Genomic DNA, 27,461 nt, shown 5'->3' with positions numbered 1-27,461 from the left:
GCGGCAGCTTTTGGACCAATTAAGGTTCCCGAGGGTGGAGGAGCAGGAGGTGGAAGGCCTGGGGGCGCCGATTGGGGTGGACGAGGTTACCAAGGGGCTGGGGAACATGCAGGCAGGGAAGGCCCCGGGACCAGATGGGTTCCCGGTGGAATTCTATAGAGAATATGTGGGCTTGTTGGCCCCGCTGCTGGTAAGGACCTTTAACGAGGCCAGAGAAGGGGGGATCCTACCCCCGACAATGTCGGAGGCGACGATATCGCTAATCTTGAAGCGGGATAAAGATCCGCTGCAGTGCGGGTCCTATAGGCCTATCTCACTGCTAAATGTGGACGCCAAGTTGCTAGCAAAGGTGCTGGCAACAAGGATAGAGGATTGTGTCCCGGGGGTGGTGCATGAAGACCAGACAGGGTTCGTAAAGGGGAGGCAACTAAATGTCAACGTGCGACGGCTATTAGGGGTGATAATGATGCCCCCAGCAGAGGGGGAGGCAGAGATAGTGGCGGCAATGGATGCAGAGAAGGCATTTGATAGGGTGGAGTGGGAGTATCTATGGGAGGTGCTGAGGAGGTTCGGGGACGGGTTTGTCAGCTGGGTTAAACTCCTCTATGGGGCCCCAACGGCAAGTGTGGTCACAGGTCGGCAAAGGTCGGAGTATTTTCGACTACACAGGGGAACAAGACAGGGATGCCCGTTGTCCCCATTACTGTTCGCGCTGGCAATTGAACCACTGGCCATAGCGCTGAGAGACTCCAGAAAATGGAGAGGGGTGATTAGAGGGGGAGAGGAACACCGAGTGTCACTCTACGCGGATGACCTACTGCTGTATGTGACGGACCCAGTGGGCGGGATGACAGAGGTCATGCAGATATTGAGGGAGTTTGGAGATTTTTCGGGATATAGGCTTAACATGGGAAAGAGTGAGCTTTTTGTGATACACTCTGGGGACCAGAGTAGAGGGATAGATGGCCTACCGCTAAGGAGAGTGGAAAGAAACTTCCGATACCGGGGGATTCAGATAGCCAGGAGCTGGGGAACCTTACACAGACTCAATCTGACACGGCTGGTGGAACAAATGGAAGAGGATTTCAAAAGGTGGGACATGCAGCCGCTGTCACTGGCGAGCAGAGTGCAGGCAATTAAGATGATGGTCCTCCCGAGGTTCCTATTTGTGTTCCAATGTCTCCCTATACTGATCACTAAGGCCTTCTTTAAAAAAATAGATAGGAGCATCACGAGCTTCGTGTGGGCAGGGAAGGCCCCGGGGGTAAGGAGGGGGTTCCTACAACGTAGCAGAGACAGAGGGGGACTGGCTTTGCCGAATTTGGGCAACTACTACTGGGCCGCCAACGTGGCGATGATTCGTAAATGGATGATAGAGGGAGAGGGAGCGGCGTGGAAAAGGTTGGAGATGAAGTCCTGCAGAGGGACGAGTTTAAAAGCGCTGGTGACGGCGCCACTGCCGCTCTCCCCAAAAATATTTACCACAAACCCAGTGGTGGCGGCAACATTAAGTATCTGGGGGCAATGGAGGCGACAGAGGGGTGTGCTGGGAGCCTCGGTGTGGTCCCCGATCAGGAACAACCATAGGTTTGCCCCAGGGAGGCTACACGGAGGATTCCAGAGCTGGCACCGGGTAGGAATCAGGAGAGTGGGAGATTTATTTATAGACGGGACGTTTGCGTGCTTGGGAGCGCTTGAGGAAAAGTATGAGCTGCCCCGGGGAAATTTCTTTAGATATATGCAGGTGAGAGCGTTCACGAAACAACTGGTGAGAGAATTTCCGTTGCTCCCGACACAAGGGATCCAGGACAGGGTGCTTTCGGGGGTGTGGGTCGGGGAGGGCAAAGTGTCAGAGATATACCGGGAGATGAGAGAAGAGGGGGAGGAGCTGGTGGGCGAACTGAAGGGAAAATGGGAAGAAGAGCTCGGGGAGGAGATTGAGGAGGGTTTGTGGGCTGATGCCCTAAGCAGGGTAAATTCCTCTTCCTCGTGTGCCAAGCTTAGCCTGATCCAATTTAAGGTGCTGCATAGAGCACACATAACGGGAGCAAGGTTGAGCAGGTTCTTCGGAGTGGAGGACAAGTGTGGGAGGTGTGGGGGAAGCCCGGCGAACCACACACAAATGTTTTGGTTGTGTCCGGCATTGGAGGGGTATTGGAGGGGGGTGACGTGAGTGATCTCGAAAGTGGTGAAGGTCCGGGTCAAGCCAGGCTGGGGGTTAGCTATATTTGGAGTAGCGGATGAGCCGGGAGTGCAGAAGGCGAAAGAGGCCGATGTCGTGGCCTTTGCATCCCTAGTAGCCCGGCGTAGGATTTTACTCATGTGGAAGGAAGCGAAACCCCCCGGACTGGAGGCCTGGATAAACGATATGGCGGGGTTCATAAAACTAGAGCAGACGAAGTTTGCGCTGAGAGGATCGGCTCAAGGGTTCACCAGACGGTGGCAACCGTTCCTCGACTACCTAGCGGAACGTTAGAGGAAAGATAGATGGCCAGCAGCAGCAACCCAGGGGGAGGGGGGGTAAATTGTTTGGGTTTTTGGAGGGGGAGAGGGGGCAGGGGGGAGTATTACTTTGTGTTATTTGGTTAGTTTACCATGTTAGTTAAACAATGTTATATTGCAGTTATCATGTTACCTTTTTTTTCTTTTTTTTTGATTTGTATGGGAAAAAATTGTGTTTGAAAACTTTAATAAAATATATATATTTTTTAAAAACGCTCGGGTAGGAAAGATACGGTATTGGTAGCCGTCCTACCTGGTGACTCCACCCAAATCGTACCCGTCGCGGCCCACACGCACCTCATTCAACCTTTTCTTTCAAAAACAGATTTATTTTATTTAGGAAACCTTTGGGTTGCTGCCACATGCTATTTACATCCTGGAACATTTGGATGATAAACTTAGCACTGGTCCACCATTGGGAAGTGTGCCGTGTCCAAACATTTGTTTTGAAAAAAAAAAAAAAATGGGGGGGAGAGTCACATACTGTGACCAATTATAAGGGTTTAATTGGCCCCAAGAAGGACAGACACACTAACACACCAGATATTAAACCGAAGTATTTACACACACTACCCTTGTCTTACAGAACTCCAGAAGCTCCAAGTCCGGAGAAAACCAGCAAAAACAGGAAAAGGAAAGAAAGAAGACAGCCATGAGGACTCCTTTCTTCGCGCTCAACATGCTTGTTATGGACTTTTTGTTGCGCGGGAACGCGGACCCCATCACTCCAAACCCCTTTACTGTTAACACTTCACTGCCCAGTAGTACCGAGGGCCCAGTCACCAACCACGCTGCATTATCCTGGTGTGCCAAGTTCATAACTTGGTACTCTCTATTGTACATCATTGAGGCACTGTTGGCATTGGCTATACTCAGTTGTGCAGTACAGACCATGCGCCTCAGGAAGTGGAAAAGGAGAGCGTACCGCCCTCGAACCCCGGTATATCGGATCCGATCCCCGATATTCGGCTATGACCAGACCCCAGACTCCCGCGACCTATAAAGAATAAAGAGTATTCACGTGCATTATTCCTGTAAATAAAGAGATATACGGAACGTTTTTAAAAAAAAGAAAATGTATGATCCTGAGCTTGACTGCCAAGCCAGGAAAGAGTATATTAAATGTTGTGATTGTTGTTGTATGTTTTAGGAAGATAGGATAATGCAATGTTTAGGAGTATAGAGTGTTTAGGTAAAATTAGAGGTTCCCAGTTTATTTTTTTTATAGATACATGCCCGTGCCTGACATAGCGCCCTCAAGAATTGTTTAGGTAAATTTTTGTGCATAGCTAGGGTCAGAGTAGTGGCCATGTGGGAGGTGCCCCCCCCCCCAGTCGGGAAACGAAGAGGACAAAATTTATGTGATCCTTCACGCTTCGCGTTAGGATCACAAGGCGGGAATGTAGCCATGTAAAATGTCTGCGTTCCAATTAATCTGGCCAAAACCCAGTTTAAAACGGCTAACCCGAAAGACTGCTGGGAAAAGCAGCCAAGAAGACACAAGCAGGCAGCTGCAGACAGTTTTGCATATTCGGCCCTGGGAAGGTAGCCCAGATCGATACTCAGGGCTATCAACAGCCCATCAACCCAGGTATTCGCAGTTGCATTCAGGACTGTTTGCAGCCAATCTATTCAGACATCCACAGTTAAATCGGCTATCCCCGGGAACAATTGCAACATATTAGCAATTGAATGCCGGGCCAGACCTGTTGGCGCCTGCAGTGGCTGAAACAAAGACAGGTGAGCGACCACCCCCCGATCGAGGAATCGCCTCCCCATTGGACACATGGACCCCAGAGATTGGGGACAGAATCCAATCACTTGGGACTCAGGATCAAGGGCCGCCCCGGGAGGCGGGAAGCCCCTGGGCCCTATAAAAGTGAGGGTCCAAGTTCAGATCTCTCTCTCTCTCCTCTTCGCCTGCTCGAGACCTTCGCAAGACCAGCCACCGGCAACTGTAAGTTTGAATCCAACGATCGCTATCCGGTAGAGACACCTAGCCACCGACCTGTAGCAGCCTTTTGAATCCCGCGGGCCAGATTTGATTGGACAAGCCATTCGTTTCCCTGACCTGGTGGGCTCTTCCTAAAGTTAAGTATTGGCCAGTAGTGATAGGTTTATTATATAAATAGTAGTATTAGGGCATTAATATTGCTTGTTGTATATAATAAATGACCGTTGTTTTAATCCTTACTAGGCGGTGTGCTGTATTATTAATCATAACCTGAACTTGAACCACGTGGCGGTGTCATAAAGATACCTGGCGACTCATGAGCAAAGGTGACGTAAACAGAGCAAATAGACTAAAGCTAGAAAGAGCAACAGGAGTACTGAGGTGGGAGGGAGGAGTACTGAGGTGGGGGGGCAAATTACTGAGGTGGGAGGGCAAAGTACTGAGGTGGGAGGGCAAAGTACTGAGGTGGGAGGGCAAAGTACTGAGGTGGGAGGGCAAAGTACTGAGGTGGGAGGGCAGAGTACTGAGGTGGGAGGGCAAAGTACTGAGGTGGGAGGGCAAAGTACTGAGGTGGGAGGGCAAAGTACTGAGGTGGGAGGGCGGAGTGCTGAGGTGGGAGGACAAAGTACTGAGGTGGGAGGGCAAAGTACTGAGGTGGGAGGGCAAAGTACTGAGGTGGGAGGGCGGAGTGCTGAGGTGGGAGGACAAAGTACTGAGGTGGGAGGGCAGAGTACTGAGGTGGGAGGGCGGAGTGCTGAGGTGGGAGGGCAAAGTACTGAGGTGGGAGGGCGGAGTGCTGAGGTGGGAGGACAAAGTACTGAGGTGGGAGGGCAAAGTACTGAGGTGGGAGGGCAAAGTACTGAGGTGGGAGGGCGGAGTGCTGAGGTGGGAGGGCAAAGTACTGAGGTGGGAGGGCAGAGTACTGAGGTGGGAGGGCGGAGTGCTGAGGTGGGAGGGCAAAGTACTGAGGTGGGAGGGCAAAGTACTGAGGTGGGAGGGCAAAGTACTGAGGTGGGAGGGCGGAGTGCTGAGGTGGGAGGACAAAGTACTGAGGTGGGAGGGCAAAGTACTGAGGTGGGAGGGCAAAGTACTGAGGTGGGAGGGCAAAGTACTGAGGTGGGAGGGCAAAGTACTGAGGTGGGAGGGCAAAGTACTGAGGTGGGAGGGCAAAGTACTGAGGTGGGAGGGCAGAGTACTGAGGTGGGAGGGCGGAGTGCTGAGGTGAGAGGGCGGAGTGCTGAGGTGGGAGGGCAGAGTACTGAGGTGCGAGGGCGGAGTACTGAGGTGGGAGGGCGGAGTACTGAGGTGGGAGGGCGGAGTACTGAGGTGGGAGGGCAGAGTACTGAGGTGGAAGGGCGGAGTGCTGAGGTGGGAGGGCGGAGTACTGAGGTGGAAGGGCGGAGTGCTGAGGTGGGAGGGCACACAAGCTAACACTGCATCTCATTACTGCTCTTCATTATTAATGATTCTTGCTGCATATATATCAGCCAATATTTGTAACTAGGTGTCAACAAATGGGCATTATCATTTTACTGAGACCTTTCTGCGATTTTTTTGGGTGAATCGATTTGTGAATCTTGAAAGGGGGAAGATTATCGTGCGGGAGGGGAATAAGGGACCCAGGAACCGGAGAAGCACCGGGGCCCAGGATTTCTCTCCCTTCAGATTTTCTTATCTTTTGTTCAGCAGTAACTACCATCATTGATGAATTATTCATGGTGCCTTCAAAGATCATCTGTAATTCCTGACTGCTAGTTGCCTGTCTGACAGCCCATTGCCACCCAAAGCACTGCAGAGTGATCCTTATAAACCTCAAACTGGCTATACAGGATTAGCAAAAGTGTTTTTGTTCTTGGCCATCATTAAGATGGTGCACATACCACTGCGATGGAAGGGTCCAGGTCACAGATGTTCATTCTACAAGGAGGGTGCTGACAGTGGAAGCTCTCGTCTGGTATAGAGAAGTCATCAAGTGGCTCCACCACAGGTTGTGTTGTGTGTGGGTCGAGGTAGATAAGCTCATTTTCTGCAAAACACAGAGGAATTTTTAATTTTTATGAAAAAGGATCCATTTACAAGGCTTGGAAATCAAGGTTTTAATGTGACTTTTTGGTAACACTTCTGGACGTGTGTGTGTGTACAATTTGTAGTATCTGTCAGAAACAAAGCCAGATACAATCGCAATAGTTAGCATTATTTGTAGAAGTAATCATTAGTTAATTTGTATACAACACTAGTATTTGAGGAGATTGAGTTAAACACCAAGGGATGTATCTGTTTGCTGTACACACACAAAAATAAGGAGCCAGTTATGCTCATCAACTGAGAATACTTTGGAAACATATTTGCCGTATAATGTCACTCCTTTATTAGGTAGTTTCTAAGTACAATTCAGAAGGTAAAGCTACTTTACCAGCAGATTCTTCTGGCATTGCTGATGGTGACCCAGAGGACACTCAGTAAAGGTACGATGGGGAAAGCTTGCATCCCACTTGGTCTGACATTTACCCACCCCCTGCCATTTCACTGCATAGTTTTGACCGCACTGCTGACCAGTTTAAAGCAAATCCTTCTAAAGTTCCCACTGCACTAAAAATTTACAAGGTCTTTCGCGATGGACTGGAGGTACGGTGCATTTCAGCACTGACTGACCTACATATCCAATAAAATAATGGGCACTGTTGGGTTTTCCACCGATGACTCCGAGGGATTGTGGCATCATGAAGCACTTCTGAAAAAGAAATGGAAGTTAGTGATTGAAGCATAAATGAAGGCAAGAGGAAATAAAAAGGGGGGGGGGGGGGCGGGTAAGAGAGGGACAGGTGGCAACGTACGCTGGCGGCAGAGAGACTAGACAGGGCAGACGACCACACGCAGGGGGAGCGAGTAACACGGGGAGCACAGGTCAGAATTCGAGGTGTGAGGGGCGCAGGGCGGAAGACACTGGGGGGCACAGGGCAGATGACGAGGCGCGTGATGGAGCACAGGGCGGATGACAACCCGGGGGGGGGGGGGGGGTGCCACAGGGCGGAAGGCCACGCGCGCAGGGGTGGGGGCCACAGGGCAGAAGGCAACGTGCGCGGGGGGGCACAGGGAGGAAGGCGACATGCACAGGGGGCACAGGGAGGAAGGCGACGTGCCCGGGGGGCACAGGGAGGAAGGCGACGCGGACAGGGGGCACAGGGAGGAAGGCGACGTGGGCGGGGGGCACATAGAGGAAGGCAACCCGTGCGGGGGGCACAGGGAGGAAGGCAACATGGACAGGGGGCACAGGGAGGAAGGCGATGCGGACGGGGGGCACAGGGAGGAAGGCGACGTGCGCGGGGTGCACAGCGAGGAAGGCGACGTGTGCGGGGGGCACAGGGAGGAAGGCGACGCGGACAGGGGGCACAGGGAGGATGGCGACGCGGACGGGGGGCACATAGAGGAAGGCAACCCATGCGGGGGCACAGGGAGGAAGGCAACACGGACAGGGGGCACAGGGAGGAAGGCGATGCGGACGGGGGGGCACAGCAAGGAAGGCGACGTGCGCGGCGGGCACAGGGAGGTAGGCGATGCGGACGGGGGGGCATAGGGAGGAAGGCGACGTGCGCGGGGGGCACAGGGAGGAAGGCGACGTGTGCGGGGGCACAGGGAGGAAGGCGACGCGGACAGGGGGCACAGGGAGGAAGGCGACGCGGACGGGGGCACAGAGGAAGGCAACCCGTGCGGGGGGCACAGGGAGGAAGGCAACACGGACAGGGGGCACAGAGAGGAAGGCGATGCGGACGGGGGGCACAGGGAGGAAGGCGACGCGGACGGGGGGCACATAGAGGAAGGCAACCCGTGCGGGGGGCACAGAGAGGAAGGCAACACGGACAGGGGGCACAGGGAGGAAGGCGATGCGGACGGGGGGCACAGCAAGGAAGGCGACGTGCGCGGCGGGCACAGGGAGGAAGGCGATGCGGACGGGGGGCATAGGGAGGAAGGCGACGTGCGCGGGGGGCACAGGGAGGAAGGCGACGTGTGCGGGGGCACAGGGAGGACGGCGACGCGGACAGGGGGCACAGGGAGGAAGGCGACGTGGACGGGGGGCACATAGAGGAAGGCAACCCGTGCGGGGGGCACAGGGAGGAAGGCAACACGGACAGGGGGCACAGGGAGGAAGGCGATGCGGACGGGGGGCACAGGGAGGAAGGCGACGCGGACGGGGGGCACAGGGAGGAAGGCAACACGGACAGGGGGCACAGGGAGGAAGGCGACGCGGACAGGGGGCACAGGGAGGAAGGCGACGCGGATGGGGGGCACATAGAGGAAGGCAACCCGTGCGGGGGGCACAGGGAGGAAGGCAACACGGACAGGGGGCACAGGGAGGAAGGTGATGCGGACGGGGCGGCACAGGGAGGAAGGCGACGTGCGCGGGGGGTACAGGGAGGAAGGCGACGTGCGCGGGGGGCACACGGAGGAAGGCGACGCATGCAGGAGGCACAGGGAGGAAGGCGACGCGGACGGGGGAGCACAGGAAGGAAGGCGACGCGTGCAGAGGGTGCAGGGAGGAAGGCGACGCGTGCGGGGGGCACAGGGAGGAAGGCGACGCGTGCGGGGGTCACAGTGAGGAGGACGACGCGTGCGGGGGTCACAGTGAGGAGGACGACGCGTGCGGGGGGCACAGGGAGGAAGGCGATGTGGACGGGGGGCACAGGGAGGAAGGCAACCCGTGCGGGGGAGGGGGGGGGCCACAGGGCAGTAGGCAACCTGCGCGGGGGGGGCACAGGGCAGAAGACGACGTGCAGGGTGCACAGGGCGGACACGCGCTGAGGAGCCACAGTGCAGAAGATGACGTGCACGGGGACACAGAGCAGAAAACGATGCACGCGCAGGGGGCTCAGGGCATAAGCTGACGCGCGCGGTGGACACAGGGCGGAAGGCGACGCGCGCAGTGGACAGAGGGCGGACGGGGGGCACAGTGCGGAAGATGATGCTTGTGGTGGCCACAGGGCAGAAGCCGACGTGCTCAGGAGTCACAGGGCGGAAGACAACGCGCACAGGGGGCACAGGGCAGAAGAGAATGAGCGCAGTGGCCACAGGGCAGATGACGACGTGTGCAGGGGGCACAAGGCAGAAGATTATGCGTGCGGGGGGCGCAGGGCAGGAGCCAACACGTGTGTGAGGGGGGCGGTGTATCAAGGCAGTGAACAGGGTTTGGTCCAAGATGTAATAGAGCAACAGCATTTTGATTTAGCTCTAGTTACAGGGGGTATAAGTTAGATGGCACAAGAAGAGCATAGGAACATAAACTCTGAACAGAAGCATGGATGAAGGTTTCATCAACAGATATAACAAGGCTAGGCAGAGATGGCCAATGCTATGAAAGTCAAATTAGTGGTTCTGGGGTGGAGTAGAGTAAACCAGGGGCTGGTTTAGCACAGTGGGCTAAACAGCTGGCTTGTAAAGCAGAACAAGACAGCAGCACAGGTTCAATTCCCGTACCGCCCCCCCCCCCCCCCACCCGAACAGGCACCAGAATGTGGCGGCTAGGGGCTTTTCATAGTAACTTCACTGAAGCCTACTTGTGACAATAAGCGATTATTATTATAGATATGGAATCAGAAGTTCAGCTCAGGGTCAAATAGGATGCCAAGATTGCAATAGTATGCTTCAGCCTCACACCATAAAATCAATAATAAAAATAGAAAATGCTGGAAACAGTCAGCATCTGTGGGGAGAGAAGCAGAGTTAATGTTTCAGGTTGATGACTTTCAGCACTGGAATGATTGACGACCTGACAAGCAGGGAGAGGAAAGTGAAGGTCTGTGATAGGAGGGATGCAGTCAGTGGCTCGAGAATAGAGTTAGCGGCAGGGACCAATGACATCGGCTTCCTAATATTTACCTGGAGGAAATTCTTGCTCATCTCATATATGCTAATCAAGCAGTGAGACAAATCAGAGGCAGCAGAGAGATAGAGCGGAGTGGAGGCAGCATACTGGGAATCTGATGCATTTTAAGATGATGTTACTCTAGTGTAGCATGTTGATGACAAATAGGAAGGGGATCAAGGGCAGATGGTTGGGAGATTCGGGAGATAATGGTGCAAGAATGGGAACGGAAGCCACTGCAAGTGATACTCTGGCTATGATTAGATAGATACAAATGGAACCATGTGAGTACATTCCCACCCAGCGGAGACAGTGGAGCAGGATGGTTTGATAGTACAGGCTTCAGGCAGGTCGGGGAAGCTAAGGAGGGTTAGTTTACCACAGTCACAGTGGGGCTGTGCAGAACACAAACACCTTTGGTCAGAATGGTCTGTTTCTGTGCTGAAAAATTAGATTATAGATTTCCAGCATTCACATTTATTTTCCTTCTTATTACAAGTCCACTGCCTTCTGCCAGGGGGAAACAACTATACCTTTAGTGTTTTGATGTAAGCTTCATTGATCTCGCTGAGTCCAAGCCTTAGCGGTATTAGCAACACTAATGGTTTCCATGCCAATGTGTCTTCTGAGCAATTTGCACCTGATGGATACCCATTGAACGGCCTCGGACCATCAGTTTGTGGGAATGCTGCTGCTGCTGCTGCCCCCGCACATGGACTCTCAGACTTGCACAACATCTCTGTTACAAAACAAGATGTGAAACTGGTGATAGCCTGCTTCATCCTGTCCCATCCCTGTCTAGACGCAGCACCAACAACAGAAGATATTTGATAAAGTGCCCCAACGAGACTAGTAGCTGAAGCTGAAGCTATTGAAATTGGAGGCATATTATTGACCTGCTTCGAAACTGACCGAGTGGAAGGAGACAGAGTCAGGGTAACGGATAGGAACTCTGATTAGCAAATGTGGCTTGAGGTGTCAAACAAGTATCTCTGTTGCGACAGCATCTGTTCACCATATTGACCATTAGATGGGAAAGTGAAAATGCTGGAAAATCTCAGCAAGTCTGGCAGCATCTGTAAGGAGAGAAAAGAGGTAACGTTTCAAGTCCGATGACTCTTTGTCAAAGCTTTGACAGAGTCATCGGACTCGAAACGTTAGCTCTTTTCTCTCCTTACAGATGCTGCCAGACCTGCTGAGATTTTCCAGCATTTTCTCTTTCTTTTCAGATTCCAGCATCCGCAGTAATTTGCTTTTTTTTTGGACCATTAGATGGGATGGGACATCATTAATAAGCATTTGATTGGCTGAATGGCCTCTTTCTGTGCTGCAATGACTGACAAAAAGTTGTGTGTTTATTTAATAGTATCAATCTCTAAGCTCATGTTTGAATCTATGCAGAGTATACTCAACAGCAAATAGGCTTTGCTGCCTTAGAGGCACCATCAGGATATCTGACTGCTACCATGAGAGAGGACAGAGAACCACAATGTCTCCCTTTAAGACTTCAAAGTCTACCTGATATTAAGTAATCACTAACTTGGGTTCATTCAGGAGGTAAAGTGATCTTCCAGTTGGAGAAAAGAACTATGATTTTTGTTTGCACAGATATGATTGAGGGTAAATATATAAATGGCTCTTCCATTAATTTGTTGGATACACACACATCTGAGTTGATCAGTAGGTGCCAGAATGGACCTCTTCGCCATAGCAACAATGGGACACAACAACTGATCCCAACTCTCTATGTTAAGGAGCGGAAAATGAGTCAAATTTGTGCTCATGATGGCTGTTCAGCAAGCCCCATAACTTTTGCCATTGTGAGACCAAGATTAAGTACAGCTTTGATGACCCATTGGCAGCAAAAGCACACCAACACCATTGTCGAAGGTCTGATGAAATAATGGTCAACTGGTCAACTGTGTGTGATTGTCGATTATGGAGCTGTATCCTATCAAGGAACCAAAACTTTAAAATACATTTGATGGGGAATTGAACAAGGAGAAAAAAAAAGCTCAGGATGATTCTTGATACAAGAGGTTCCATGTTGAATTTATGAAGGTCCATTTGTTTCTATTAGGATCTTGGACCAAGTATAACCGACAGATTAAGCCCAAGCTTGATGTCAACCAGAAATTATTTCCTGATTGACCAGAGTTTCTCACCTCACTTTGGCACTGCACTCTATACCTATTAATACTAAAATTGCTTAGTAGGGAGGCTAGTCTAAGCATTGAAAGGAGAAATACAAACGTTCAAAAATTATTTATTTGTAAGTGGACAAAAAAACAATCCTTTAGAGGTTAGACAAAAGCGATTAACCTTGGTGCAGCCGTAGCACTCTCGCCTTTGAGTGAAAAAGTTATGAGTTCATGGCCCACTCTAGAGGCTAGAGCACAGAATCTGGACTGACTCTTCAGTGCAGTGCTCATGGAGTGTGGGGCTGGCATCTGCCAAACAAGATGCTAAACCAAGGCCCTGTCCGCCTTCTCAGGCTGATGGAAAAGATCCTATGATCCTATTCGAGAACTGGAGAATTCTTCTGGTACACGGCCAATATAAATGCCCTCTAAATGGCCCAACAAGCCACTCAGTTCAAGGCCAATTTGGAATGGTCAATAAGTGCTGACCCAGCCAGCGATGCCAACGTCCAATAAATTTAAAAAAATGTATCAATTGACACTATTAAGACAATATCTAGTAATTTATCACCATGCTGGCTATGAGATTTTAGGAGATCAATTGTGGAAATTGGCTACATTACAATAATGATTACACCTTCAAAGCACTTAATATGTAAAGTGTTTTTGGACTCCCAAGGATGCTATGTAAAAACAATTTCTCCCAATTAGCCTCTGGCACCCTAAGCAAGCAGGTAAGCAAGAACCACGAGCAGGAGTCTCTTCCGGTGGTGGTTATGAGGGAGTAAGTCGCACACTTGGTGGCTCCCGCTCTGGCTGGGCTTTTGGACCTTTTCCCCGACTTTTTCGTGGTTTTGAGTTTTGGCTTTGAAGGTGCGGACATTTAGGCACTGGATCCACACAGCGGTGCATGGAACGGAGAACCCCAGGGGACCGTAAAGGAAGAAATAGAAAGATAAGCAAGGGCTGGGTAGAAGTGGCTGCTGAAGATAACATGGGTGATGTTCGGACCCCTGCTGCGACGGCCCAGCCATTGATGGAGGAGCTGATTGCAGGTCATCCATGAGGGCTTTGCCAGACAGAAACGAGACTGTCTCGACCCTATAAAGGAGTCGATCGATCGGCTGGAATACAGGCTGGATGCCCAGGATCGGACGATCCAGAAGTTGGAGAAAGTGCTGGCGGACCAGGAGGAGCACCAAGTGGTGGTTGAGCTGGAGGTGGGGATGCTGAAGGATCAGCAGAAGAGGCTATTAGAAAAGGTGGAAGGTCGGGAGAACAGAGCGCGCCAGCAGAACTTAAGAATTGTCGGTCTCCCTGAAGGGGCTGAGGGGGCTGGTTAGGGTTAGGGTTGGCGCTTTTGTGGCGAGTATATTCCAGAAGCTTTTGGGGGAGGGGCTTTTCCCCGACCGCTGGAGGTGGACAGGGCGTACAGGGCGATGGTGAGGAAGCCATGGCTGGGGGACCCTTCAAGGGCGATGGTGGTTCGGTTCCACAGATTTTTGGATAAGGAGTGCGTTCTCCAGTGGGCCAAGCGTACCAGGAGCTGCAAGTGGGACAATAGCATATTGCCCGTCTATCAGGACCTGAGCGTGGAGGTGGGGATGCTGAAGGATCAGCAGAAGAGGCTATTAGAAAAGGTGGAAGGTCGGGAGAACAGAGCGCGCCAGCAGAACTTAAGAATTGTCGGTCTCCCTGAAGGGGCTGAGGGGGCTGGTTAGGGTTAGGGTTGGCGCTTTTGTGGCGAGTATATTCCAGAAGCTTTTGGGGGAGGGGCTTTTCCCCGACCGCTGGAGGTGGACAGGGCGTACAGGGCGATGGTGAGGAAGCCATGGCTGGGGGACCCTTCAAGGGCGATGGTGGTTCGGTTCCACAGATTTTTGGATAAGGAGTGCGTTCTCCAGTGGGCCAAGCGTACCAGGAGCTGCAAGTGGGACAATAGCATATTGCCCGTCTATCAGGACCTGAGCGTGGAGGTGGCCAGAAGAAGGGCAGGCTTCAGGCAAGTGAAGGAGATCCTGTTTAAGAAGAAGGTGAAATTCGGGCTCCTCTACCCGACGCGCCTTTGGGTCACACGAGGACCAGCACCACTATTTTGAATCACCCGAAGAGGCGATGCACTTTGCCAAGAAGAAGGGTCTCGCGCAGAACTGAGAACTTTTCGGACTTAAGTGGCAGTATCTTTCTCTTTTCTTGAACGATGTATATGTGGTTTGATTGTTGTCTTTTTTCTGTTTTTGAAGCTTTGATAAAGATGGGGAGTAAAAGTTATTTGTTTTTTGTTGGGTTTTCGGTGTTTTGATGGGGGCTTCTTATTCTGTATTACTTTAAGTTGCACTATTGGGGGGGTTCTTTGTGGGGGTCTTTTGTCTGTTTTGGGCTGTCTCCTTTGGTAATTAGGAGATTGTTCGGTTTTGGTTTGATGAGAGAAGTGGTTTCGATGGGCGAGGGGAGGGGAATAGGGAACAATAGGTGGGAGACTTTTGGCGCCGGAGGTGAGGGCCACCAGGCTAGCTGGGTGAGCTAGACTACGGAAGCACAGTGGGTGTGTGTGTATAGGTTCAATACAGGGCAGAAGTTATGTTACAGGGTGATGTTGCTAGGGGGGGGGGGGGGAAGAGGGGAGTTACTCTGATGACGAGGGAGGGACCTAGGTCTGCGGACAGAGAGGTCACGGATAAGGGCTGCCTGGAGGCGGGCCGATGGAGGCACGGCACATGGGCTGGGGGCAGCCCAGGAAGGGGGATGGCTGATCGGCGAGGGCGGGGGGCGGTGATCACCTAGAATGTTAGAGGGTTGAATGGGCCTGTCAAGAGGGCCTGTGTGTTTGCGCACCTGAGGGCCCTGAAGGCAGACATGGTGATGCTGCAGGAAACACACCTGAAAGTAGCGGATCAAGTTAGGCTGAGGAAGGGCTGGGTCAGTCAGGTCTTCCATTTGGGGCTGGATACCAAGACGAGAGGGGTGGCGATTTTAATTAATAAGCGGGTGCAATTCCCGGCGAGTAGTATAGTCTCAGACGGAGGGGGGGGCGTTATGTCATGGTGAGCGGTAAGCTGGAGGGGAGGAAGGTGGTATTGGTTAACGTGTATGCGCCAAACTGGGACGATGTTGAATCCATAAAGAGGGTACTGGGGAAGATACCAGATTTGGACTCGTATAAGCTGGTGATGGGAGGGGATTTTAATACAGTTATCGACCCCGGCCAGGACCTGTCTTGTTCGAAAACGGGGAGGGTGCCAGCAATGGCAAAGGAGCTGATAGGGTTCATGGAGCAGATGGGAGGGGTCGACCCATGGAGGTTTAGGCAGCCAACAGTTAGGGAGTTCTCTTTCTACTCGCATTACATAAAGTGTACTCCCGGATTGACGTTTTCATTTTGAGTAGGGATCTGCTGGCGGGGGTGGTGGACGTGGGATACTCGGCCATCACTATTTCGGATCATGCCCCACATTGGGTGGAACTGCAGGTTAGTGAGGTGTGCTTCCAGCACCCGAAATGGCGATTGGACGTGGGATTGCTGGCGGATGAGGCGGTGTGCGAGAGGGTAAGGAAGTGCATGCAGAACTACCTGCAGGTCAACGGCCAGGGGGGGGGGAAGTCTCAGCAGCAGTGGTCTGGGAGGCGCTGAAGGCAGTGGTGAGAGGGGAGCTGATCTCAATCCAAGCTCATAGGGACAGGACGGATAGGGCAGAGACGGACCGACTGATCAAGGAGATCTTACGGATAGATAGGAGGTATGCGGTGACCCCGAGGATGGAAGTATTAAGGGAACGTCGGATGCTGCAGGCTGATTTCGGAGTGCTGTCCACGGGCAAGGCAGTGGAGCAGCTTAGAAAGGCGAGTGGGACGTTTTATGAATATGGGGAGAAGGCCAGCAGAATGCTGGCACAGCAGTTGAGGAAGAGGGTCGACGGAGATGGGAACCTGGTAGGGGATTTGGCTGGGTTAAACAGGGCGTTCAGGGACTTTTACAGCGGACTCTATCGCTCAGAACCCTCCCATGGGGCCTGAGGAGATGAGACGCTTTCTGGACGGGCTGACTTTCCCAAGGGTGGGCAGGGAGCTGGTGGATGGGTTGGGGGCTCCAATTAGAGCCGAAGAAATATCTGAGGGCTTGAAGGCAATGCAGTCGGGTAAAGCCCCGGGCCGGACGGGTTCCCGGGGGAATTTTACAAGAAATTTTCGGACATATTAGGGCCGTTGCCTGTCAAGCTTTTTAATGAAGCGAGGGATAGAGGGGTGCTGCCCCCAACGATGTCACAGGCCACCATTTTGTTAATATTGAAGCGGGACAAGAACCCGGAGCTGTGTGGGTCCTATAGGCTGATCTCGCTGCTTAATGTGGACGCTAAGCTGCTGGCCAAAGTGTTGGCCTCCAGGATTGAAGATTGTGTGCCGGAGGTGATTATGGAGGAACAAACCGGATTTGTCAAGGGTAGGCAGTTGGTGGCCAATATAAGAAAGCTGCTTAATGTGATTATGATGCCCCCGGAGAGAAGGGAAGTTGAGGTAGTTGTGGCCATGGATGCGGAGAAGGCGTTCGACCGGGTGGAGTGGGACTATCTATGGGAGGTGCTGGGATGGTTTGGGTTTGGTAGGGGCTTTATCTACTGGGTTAGGTTGTTGTACCAGGCCCCGGAGGCTAGTGTAAGGACGAACAGGATGACCTCGGACTATTTTATGCTGCACCGGGGGATAAGACATGGATGTCCCCTCTCCTCACTGCTGTTTGCGTTAGCCATAGAGCCACTGACAATTGCTCTGAGAGCTTCAAGGGGTTGGAAAAGGCTGGTTAGGGTGGGGCGGGGGGTTGGAGCATAGGGTATCGCTGTACGCGGATGACCTACTCCTCTATGTAGCAGATCCTAGGGCAGGGATGAGGGAGATTATGGCGATTCTGGGGGAATTTGGCCGGTTTTCGGGATACAAACTGAATATGACAAAGAGCGAGATGTTTGTAGTACAGGCAAGAGGTCAGGAGGGTCGCCTGGGGGAGTTACCGTTCAGGTTAGTGGGGGACAACTTTAGATATCTGGGGATACAAGTGGTGCGCGACTGGGGCCGGTTACACAAGTTGAATTTGTCCCGGTTGGTCGAGCAGATGAGGGGCGAGTTTCGGAGATGGGATGCCGCTGTCACTGGCTGGGAGGGTGCAGACGGTTAAGATGACGGTCCTACCGAGATTTTTATTTGTGTTCCAATGCCTCCCGATTTTCATCCCGCGGTCCTTTTTTAAGAGAATCAACAAAACTATTTTGGGTTTTGTTTGGGCGGGTAAGTCCCAACGGGTGAAAAAGGTGATGCTCGAGAGGAATCGGCGGGAGGAGGGGCTTGCCCTTCCAAAATTTAGTAATTATTACTGGGCGGCTAATATTGCGATGATAAGTGGTGGGGACGGGGGCGGCTTGGGAGCGGATGGAGGCAGCTTCATGTAGGGGCACCAGCTTGGGGGCGCTGATAACGGCACCTCTGCCATTCCCGCCGGCGAGATATTCCACCAGTCCCGTGGTGGTGGCGGCCCTGAGGATCTGGGGTCAGTGGAGGAGGTACGTTGGTGCAGTGGGTGCATCGGTTTGGTCCCCAATATGTGACAACCACCGGTTTACTCCGGGGAGCTAGATGGGGGATTTTGGGTATAGCAAAGGGCGGGGATTGAGAAGATGGGGGTCATGTTTCTGGAAGGGAGTGTTGCTTAAGGGTGCTGGAGGAGAAGTTCGGGCTGACAGCAGGGAATGACTTCAGATATCTACAGGTGAGTGACTTTCTGTGCAGGCAGGTACCGTCCTTCCCACTCCTGCCACTAAGAGGGATTCAGGATAGGGTAGTGTCCAGGGGATGGGTGGGGGAGGGGAGCGTCTCGGACATCTACAAATAATTAATGGGGGCGGAGGAGACGCAGATAGAGGAGCTGAAGCGTAAGTGGGAGGAGGAACTGGGGAGTGCGATGGAGGACGGACTATGGGTGGACGCATTGAGCAGGGTCAACGTGACCGCCACATGCGCAAGGCTTAGCTTGATCCAATTCAAGGTGGTGCACCGGGCGCACATGACTGAAGCCCGGATGAGCAGATTTTTGGGGGTGGAAGACAAGTGTGTAAAATGTGCAGGTGGACCAGTGAACCATGTCCACATGTTCTGGGCATGCCCAAAACTTAGGGGATACTGGCAGGGGTTTGCGGACGTCATGTCCAGAGTATTGAAGCCAAGGGTGGAAATGAGTTCAGGGGTAGTGATTTTTGGGGTGTTGGAAGATCCGGGTGTCCAGGAGGAGAAAGAGGCAGATGTTCTGGCCTTTGCCTCCTTGGTGGCCCGGCAACGGATATTACTAGCTTCGAGGGATTCTAAGCCTCCGAAGTCGGAGGCCTGGTTAACCGACATGGCGAGTTTTCTCGGCCTGGAAAAGATCAAGTTCGCCTTGAGAGGGTCAGTGTCATGGTTCGACCGGAGGTGGCAACCATTCATTGACTTCTTTGCGGAGAATTAATCGTCAGCGGGAGGGGCTAGGGTAGCATAGAGTAGGGGGTTTACGGATGTCGGCGGTTGCACTATGACTATTGTTCTTTGTAGGGTGGCATGGTGGTTAGCACAATTGCTTCACAGCTCCAGGGTCCCAGGTTCGATTCCCGGCTTGGGTCACTGTCTGTGCGGAGTCTGCACGTTCTCCCCGTGTGTGCATGGCTTTCCTCCGGGTGCTCCGGTTTCCTCCCACAGTCCAAAGATGTGCAGGTTAGGTGGATTGGCCATGCTAAATTGCCCTTAGTGTCCAAAATTGCCCATAGTGTTGGGTGGGATTACTAGGTTATGGGGATAGGGTGGAGGTGTGGGCTTGGGTAGGGTGCTCTTTCAAAGAGCCGGTGCAGCCTCAATGGGACGAATGGCCTCCTTCTGCACTGTAAATTCTATGATTCTATACTCTATTTTTATACTGTGGTTGTTTGTAATGCCAAAAATACCTCATTAAAATTGTTTGTTTAAAAAAAAAAGAACCACGAGCAGGATCGGGTTGACTAGCTGTATGACACTCAATGCCCAGGTTTGTGCATTAAGAATGGCCACTTGGCGATCCATGGGGGGTGGTGGAGTGAGTGATGGGAAGACGAGGGAGGAAGAAAAGGAGTGCGTCCATAGATTAGTACGTCAGTTTTTCGGAGAGACAGGAAGAAAGGGGAGCAAAAAGAATGCACCATATTCACCAGTGCACCATTAAACATCACAATGTATTCCTGTTGCAAGTTCACAATTTTATCATACAGAAGCTGGCTACACCTTTTATACGTTTGCATTGAAAGAGCAATAAACCACAGCTGCCCACAGTGCTGTGGTGATTGCATTAAATTATGAACACACATGGTTGGATCAAAGCTTCTCCTGGGATATGGATTTTCTTGTTTATTATTCAACTACACTCATAAACCAATAGTTAATCCCCTGTGGCACTGCAGTGAGATGTTAAATAATCATGAGCTGTGCAAGTGAAATGAGGTCAGAGGGCAGGGAATAATTGGATCGGGGCATGCAGACATAATCCAGAGTCGTCATTGTGTTGAATATTTTGGGTTTTATTTCATGATTAAGGTAACAGAAACAAGAGTTAGTTACAGCAGGAGTTATCTGTAGTGCAAGATGAAGAGCTGAGAAAAGGAAAATTTGGTGCTCCAGTCCCCCATGGAATTATAAACAACAAGTTTAATAGGAAGTTTCTATTATAAACATAAGAATGGATGAGAAAGTTGACAAAGATTTTCAATATATTATACAGACTACAAGACAGGGTGAGGTGGCCATTGCTGTCTCTTTTTAACTCATGAAGGAATCTGTCTAAAGACCACTACATCACATTTCTGAAAAATGTTTTACAGTCAATAAACTATTCTGAAGTGCAGTGACTTATGTTGGCAAAGTCTTGTGCAGACAGTAGGATCCTAAATATAATGGATATAATAGTAGTTAATCTACTTATGCTAGCGTAACTTTAGGAAGAAAAGTTGGCCAAGTGTTGGCCCTCACTTTCCTCATATAAAACCACAGGATCAAACTAAATCATAGTGACAAGCAACTCCCCTGTTTAACAGGTAATTCAAAAGATTCCCTCAGTGCTGCACAGGAATGGGGCTCGGGCCTACTTTCTTCCACTTGAGGGAGGAAGGCTATTAACAGAGATTGTAACATTCACAGTAGAGATCAACCCCAGGAAGGTAATCAGGAACACAAAATTTTATAGATTCAACCCCATGCTAGCACTTACTGATGTCGTCAATTATTACTGTGTTATCCATCGCAACATGAACTGCTAACGAGCTCCAGTTGTCAAAGAATGTGAGCTTCCTAAAAGAAACAATGAATATTGTTAATCACCCTGAACCAGGACAAAAAAAGTAAGTGCACGCACCTGGTCACACACTGAACCAGGCAGACCAGGTGCCATGTTCAATTCCCAGCCTATGCAGAAATAGCTGGTCCAAAGCAACTACCGAGCTATTTCATCTTCTGTCGTTACTCACCAATGTTATGTGATCGTCACATCCACTCCTCCCTTACCCGCTAAGTGTGCAGTCATTGCACCCTTCCCTACTTTATTAATAAACATGATGTGGAGATGCCGGCATTGGACTGGGGTGAGCACAGTAAGAAGTCTTACAACACCAGGTTAAAGCCCAACAGGTTTGTTTCGATGTCACTAGCTTTCAGAGCGCCGAAAGCTAGTGACATCGAAACAAACCTGTTGGACTTTAACCTGGTGTTGTAAGACTTCTTACTGTTATTAATAAACGGCAGACAGTTTTCAAAGAACAATACAGCATAGGAACAGGCCCTTCGGCCCTCCAAGCCTGTCCCAGTCATGATACCATCCTTGGCCAAAACCCCCAGCACGTCCTTGTACCGTATCCCTCTACACCCATCCTATCCATGTATTTGTCAAAGAGTTCCACAGATTCACCACCCTCTGGCTGAAGAAATTCCTCCTCATCTGTTTTAAAGGTTTGTCCCTTTAGCCTGAGATTGATTCCTCTGCTTCTAGTTTTTCCAACAAGTGGAAACATCCTCTCCACGTCCACTCAATCCAGGCCTCGCAGTATCTTGTAAGTTACAATAAGATCCCCCCTCATCCTTCTAAATTCCAACGAGTACAGGCCCAGAGTCCTCAGCCGTTCCTCATACGACAAGCTCTTCATTCCAGAGCTCATTCTTGCGAACCTCCTCTGGACCCATTCCAAGGCCAGTACATCCTTCCTTGGATATGGGGCCCAAAACTGCTCACAATACTCCGAATGGGATCTGACCAGAGCCTTATACAGCCTCAGAGGTACATCCCTGGTCTTGATTTCTAGCCCTCTCGACATGAATGCTAACATTGTATTTGCCTTCCTAACTGCCGATTGAACCTGCACATTAATCTTAAGAGAATCTTGAACAAGGACTCCCAAGTCCCTTTTGGCTTCTGGTTTCCTAAGCATTTACCCATTCAGAAAATAGTCTATGCCAGCATTTCTCCTTCCAAGTGCATGACCTCACACTTTTCCGCATTGTATTCATATATGGTAAGCCTTTAACATGCAGGTACAGCATCAATTAGGAAAGGAAATGATGTTCACTTTTGCTGCAATGGGATTAGAGTGGAGGAGCAAAGAAGTCTTACTGCAATTGCATAGGGTCTTGCCAAGACCACGCCTTAGGTACTGTATATAGCTTTGGTCTCATTACCTAAGGAAGGATTTAATTGTCTAAAGGGAGTGCACCAAAGTTTAATCTGACCGATTCCTGGATTGTGGGATAGTCATATGTGGCGATTGAATAGACTAATAATAATAATAATCTTTATTAGTGTCACAAGTAGGATACATTAACACTGCAATGATGTTAGCAGTGACATCAGCAAACCCCTTCAAAAACCCCTCAGCCTTAGATATGCTCAAAACATATGGACATCTACCAACTAATCATGTGTGCAGAACCCAACACTGGACAGGCCCAACTCCAGGACAGGTAACGTGTCAGGCATGGCACGCAAATTGAACACCTTTATGGAGCAGATTGGGGGGGGCCCTTGGAGGTTTCACCGCCCAAGAGAAAAATAATTCTCCCACGTGCATAAGGCCCACTCTCGGATAGACTTTTTGTGGTAAGAGGGTAACAAAGGCAGAATACTCGGCGATTGTAATCTCCGACCACATGTGGCACTTCATTAGCGTGTGGTTGGAGAAGGGATGGGCCCATTGCCCCCATGGAGGCTGGATGCAGCTCTCCTCGCTGATAAGGAATTTTGTTTGAAAAGATCCCAAACCATCAATGATTACGTATCCTGCAACCAGAGCAAGGAGGCCTCACCCTCCACATTCTGAGAGGCACTGAAGGCGGTGAAGGGGGGCAAAATTATAGCCTATAGTATCCTTAGGGGCAGGAAAGGAAAGCCAAGCAGCGGTTGATCGACCCCATACTGGAGGTGGACCGGCAGTACTCCATGGCCCCCACTGTGGAACTGCTGGTGGAAAGTTGCAGATGGAATTTGATCTGCTCTCCACATGGAAGGCAGTCCACCAGCTCTGCCAGGTACTGGGGGCCTTTTACGAACGTAGAGACAAGGCCAGTCGCATGCTGGCACAACAGTTAGGAAAACAAGCGGCTGCAAGAGAGATAGCTCAAGTTAGGGACAGCAATGGCAGGATGGTAGTAGATTCAAACAAGGTCAATAAGATCTTTACAAACATTTATTGAGGGGTCTCGGGGATGGAATTGTTCCTCAACAGACTGATATACCAGTGGTAGGGGAGAACAGGAAACAGGCACTGGAAGCACTCCGAGGGCAGGGCAAAATCGTGGAGTGCATCAACATGCAATCAGGGAGAGCGCTGGGACCGGGTGGGTTCCGGTAGACTTTTACAAACAATTCTCAGGAGCGCTGGTCCCGCACTTGTGGCAGATGTTCAACGACTCACTGTCGAAGGGGGCCCTGCCACCTACGCTGGCACAGGCTTCGATCTCTTTGATCCCCAAGAAGGACAAAACCCAACAGAGTGTGGATCATACAAACCATCTCTCTCTTAAATACTGACGCGAAAATCTTAGCGAAAGCATTGGCGAGGCGACTTGAGAGTTGCCTCCCAGAAGCGATCGTGGAAGATCAGACCTGGTTTGTTAGGGCAGACAACTAACAGCAAACATCAGACGCCTGCTGAACGTATTAATGACCCAATCTGGGGAGAGGACATCAGAGGTGATCGTCCTGGACACTGAGAAAGCCTTCGATAGAATAGGATGGAGGTACCTCATGGAGGTGCTTGAACAGTTTGGATTTTGAGCAGAGTTCACCACGTGAGTGAAACTCCTGTACAGCGCTCCTATGGCTAGCGTATGGACAAACTCAACCAGCTCCGAGTACTTACGGCTGCACAGGAGAACGAGGCAGGGGTTACTGCTTTCCCGCTCCTGTTCGCGCTGGCAATTGAGCTGCTGGCTAGTGCTCTTAGATCAGCGGATTGGTGGATGGGCATTTGGAGAGGGGGTGTAGAGCATGGAGTCTCACTCTATGCAGATAACCTGCTTTTCTACATGTTGAACACCCTAGCCAGTATGGGAAAGATAACCAAACTCCTTAGGAAGTTCAGCACCTTCTCAGGTTACAAACTCAACCTGGGAAAGAGTTTTCTGATCTACCCCCCAAGTTGAACACCCTAGCCAGTATGGGAAAGATAACCAAACTCCTTAGGACGTTCGGCACCTTCTCGGGTTACAAACTCAACCTGGGAAAGAGTCTTCTCATCTACCCCCACACCCCCATACAAACACACACACTCCAGTAGCCCAGTGGTAGTAGCCACCCTAAGGATGTGGAACCAGTTCAGACGCCACTTTGACCATGGCGCGATATCCACAGACATCTGCAACAGCGACAGGCTCACACTAGTGAGGATAGACATCACGTTTGGGACATTGTGCCGGGGGTGGGGGGGGGGGGGGGGGGGGGGGCACTGACAGCAGAGGACATGTACCTGTACAGCAGACTGCCGACACTGGGGGAGACTTACAGAGAGGCTCCAACTCCGAAAAGGGAACGAGCTTAAGATATCTCCTGCTGCTTAACTGTCTCCATAACATAAACGGTCCCCCAGAGACCCAGACACATATTACTGGACTCAATGATAGGGCTGGATTGGTTAGTAGATGACAAATGAGGCAACATTTAAAAACGGCTTGTAGAAAAGGTCAGGACTCCACTAGACGATACCAGATTGAAGCATGGCGAGGAAATCGGAATGGAGATAGTCGAGGCGCAGCACAGAATCCACCTCTTCCTGTGCCGGGATAAGCCTGATGCAGCTCAAGGTAGTGCACAGAGCACACCTTACCAAGGTGCATATGAGCGGGTTCTTCCAAGAGGTTGAGGACAAATGTGAATGGTGTCAGGGTGGGCCCAGCCAACCACATCCACATGTTCAGGTCCTGCCCCAGACTCAGGGAATTCTGGATTGCCTTCTTCGAGGCTATGTCCAGGGTGTTAGAGCATCCAGAGCTCTGGACTGAGAAGGGGGCGGATGCCCTGGTCTTTGCCTCATTGATAACCAGCAAGGAGACTTCGAAGGTGGAAGTCGGCCGCGCCACTCCAGACCTTGAAATGGCTTTCAGATCTGCCAGAAATTCCTGAGGCTGGAAAAAATGAAATTTTAAATAAGAGGGTCTGAGGAGAGATTCCACAACATGGAACAAATTCACAAGCCTCTTCACAGACCTGTTTGCAACCAGCAGCCAACCGGGCCGGGACAGGGGAAGGGGGTGTGGAAGGGGGGGGGGGGAGCTAGCCAGGGTGGGGATGAGGGGCAGAAAAGGGGGGTGCAGAGAAGGTCGCCTAGAGGGAGAGGAGCTTGCAAAGAATAGGGAGAGAATGGGGAGGCGGGCCACCCACTGGAGTAATCACCGACCTCTTCCACACAGGGAGAAATAGGGGCAACCCACCCTTCCTCAAAAACTCAAACTCAAGGGGGGAGCGGGACCTCCTCTCCCCTCCCCCAACAGAACAGAGTCTACTGGCGAGCAAGGGGCAGGATCCCAACTATATCTGTGGGTAAAACTGAGTTCAACCCCGAATGCCAGTGGTAGGAGCCCCAGTTGAAACCTGTTGAATCACTGTAAAAACCAAACACTACTGTAAAGAGGTAAATGTAAATTGTATTGGAGCCCCAGTCACGGTTATGGTGACAGCGAAGGGCTCAAATCGTGTTGCTTCTATTTTTTGTTATTATTGTTGTTGCATTGTCTTTTACATGCAAAACTCATTTTTGTATCTAACTCCAAATACCAATAAAAATATTTTTTTTAAGTTTATTTGATACTGCAAGGCAAGTCCTACTGATCAAAGATCACAGATAGACATAGAACTGGAGAACTGAAAAGTCAGCAGAAGGTTGGTGATTGATTCCCTGTTGCAGGCTGTTGTGGCAACGGTAATCCTTTGGAGAAGTGGTGTTCTGCTCGGTGAAGTTGAAGAGCAGAAAGTTGATTCTGTTGGTCTGCACTGCAGTGCAATCTTGGGAATCTAGGTGAATGTAGTCTCAGGAGAAGAGATTCAAACCCTGGGAAGTGGCCAGTCATTGAAGCAAGTCCAAGTTGGAATGATTTTTGAGGGGGGATTCCAAGGCTGGATTTTTGGAAGGGAAGAATAAAGTTGTGGGATCCCTCATAAGGTAGACAGAATTTAACGAGATTGTGTAATGCCCGAATAGGTTGCAAAGAAATCTGTGGGATCTGTCTTGGTCGCACCTGCCATTTATTGTGCAGTGTTGGGTGTTCGATCACAGTTTGCCTGTTAACTGACAGGTACCTCATGTTGAGTCAAAATAGATGTTGTAAATTGTATTACTTTTCTGACTTATACAATAAAGTTTAGATCATAGATCATAGCATTTACAGTGCAGGAGGCGGCCATTCGGCCCATCGCGTCTGTACCGGCTCTTGGAAAGAGCACCCTACCCAAGGTCCACACCTCCACCCTTTCCCCATAACCCAGTAACCTCACCCAACACTAAGGGCAATTTTGGACACTAAGGGCAATTTAGAATGGCCAATTCACCTAACCTGCACATCTTGGACTGTGGGAGGAAACCGGAGCATCGGAGGAAACCCACGCACAAACGGGGAGAATGTGCAGACTCCGCACAGACAGTGACCCAAGCCAGGAATTGAACCTGGGACCCTGGAGCTGTGAAGCAATTGTGCTAACCACAATGCTACCGTGCTGCTTTCAGAAACCATGGAATCTTGTGGCTTTATTCTCTAAGTAAATACATTGCATCTCAACTTTGTCGCTTTGAAACAAAAAAATTACTGGTCCCTAACCGAGTCGTACCAAAAAGTTACTATTAAGCTATTTTGCTGGTAGGGACAGCTGGTTTTCAAACAGTTGTGCCAGATTGGCTTCAGCAGTCACAGGTAGTGGAAATTTAAGCTCGTTGAAGAAACCGGAGAGGTCACTCTCAATCTTGCTTTTTGACTTGAACCCAGGATTATAATAGGTCAGGGGTTTAGGGCTGAGATGAGAAAGAAATCTCTTTAATCAAAAGATTGAGAAGCTTTGGAATTCTCTACAGCAAAGAGCTGTGAATACTCAGTTGTTGAACATATTCAAGCCAGGGATCAATACATTTTTGAATACCAAGGAAATCAAGGGATATGGGGATAGTGCAGGAAGGCGTGGCTGAGGTAGATCAACCACAATCTTAATGATTCAAGGGATAGTCAGGCTCAAAGGGCCAAAAGTTCCACTTCCTCCTCCCACTCCAATTATTTCTTCCCAACCTGCCTCCATATTCCTTTATTCCCACCCTCCTCATGTATTCATTGTGTTACTTTTCTGACTTGTATAATAATTTCTACAGAAATTAATATCGAATCAGGGGCAGGAAATCACCAAAGTTGATGCAAGCAATATAACAGTATTGAAGAAACTAATGGCACGAAAAGAGTGAGGACCATCATGACGTTTGAAGGAAGTAAAGCATTGTGGATGTCCCAA

At 50.7% G+C, this 27,461-nt stretch overlaps 1 protein-coding gene across 2 annotated transcripts in view; it reads right to left on the bottom strand.

Annotated features, from left to right (window-relative positions):
- The window catches only part of atg4b (autophagy related 4B, cysteine peptidase), a 151,109-nt gene that overhangs the window by 10,668 nt on the left and 112,980 nt on the right, over window positions 1-27,461 (bottom strand). For both annotated transcript variants that reach the window (XM_072474933.1, XM_072474934.1), the window contains exons 7-10: window positions 20,703-20,782; window positions 10,847-11,052; window positions 7,109-7,187; window positions 6,337-6,482 (exon numbers count right to left, since the gene is read on the bottom strand). In XM_072474933.1, coding sequence (XP_072331034.1) covers window positions 6,337-6,482; window positions 7,109-7,187; window positions 10,847-11,052; window positions 20,703-20,782 — 511 coding nt within the window. The remainder of the gene's footprint in view (window positions 1-6,336; window positions 6,483-7,108; window positions 7,188-10,846; window positions 11,053-20,702; window positions 20,783-27,461) is intronic.

This window comes from Scyliorhinus torazame, chromosome 14, assembly GCF_047496885.1.
Source record: "Scyliorhinus torazame isolate Kashiwa2021f chromosome 14, sScyTor2.1, whole genome shotgun sequence".
Taxonomy (NCBI): Eukaryota; Metazoa; Chordata; class Chondrichthyes; order Carcharhiniformes; family Scyliorhinidae; genus Scyliorhinus; species Scyliorhinus torazame.
This window is presented reverse-complemented; position numbering and strand designations above follow the sequence as displayed.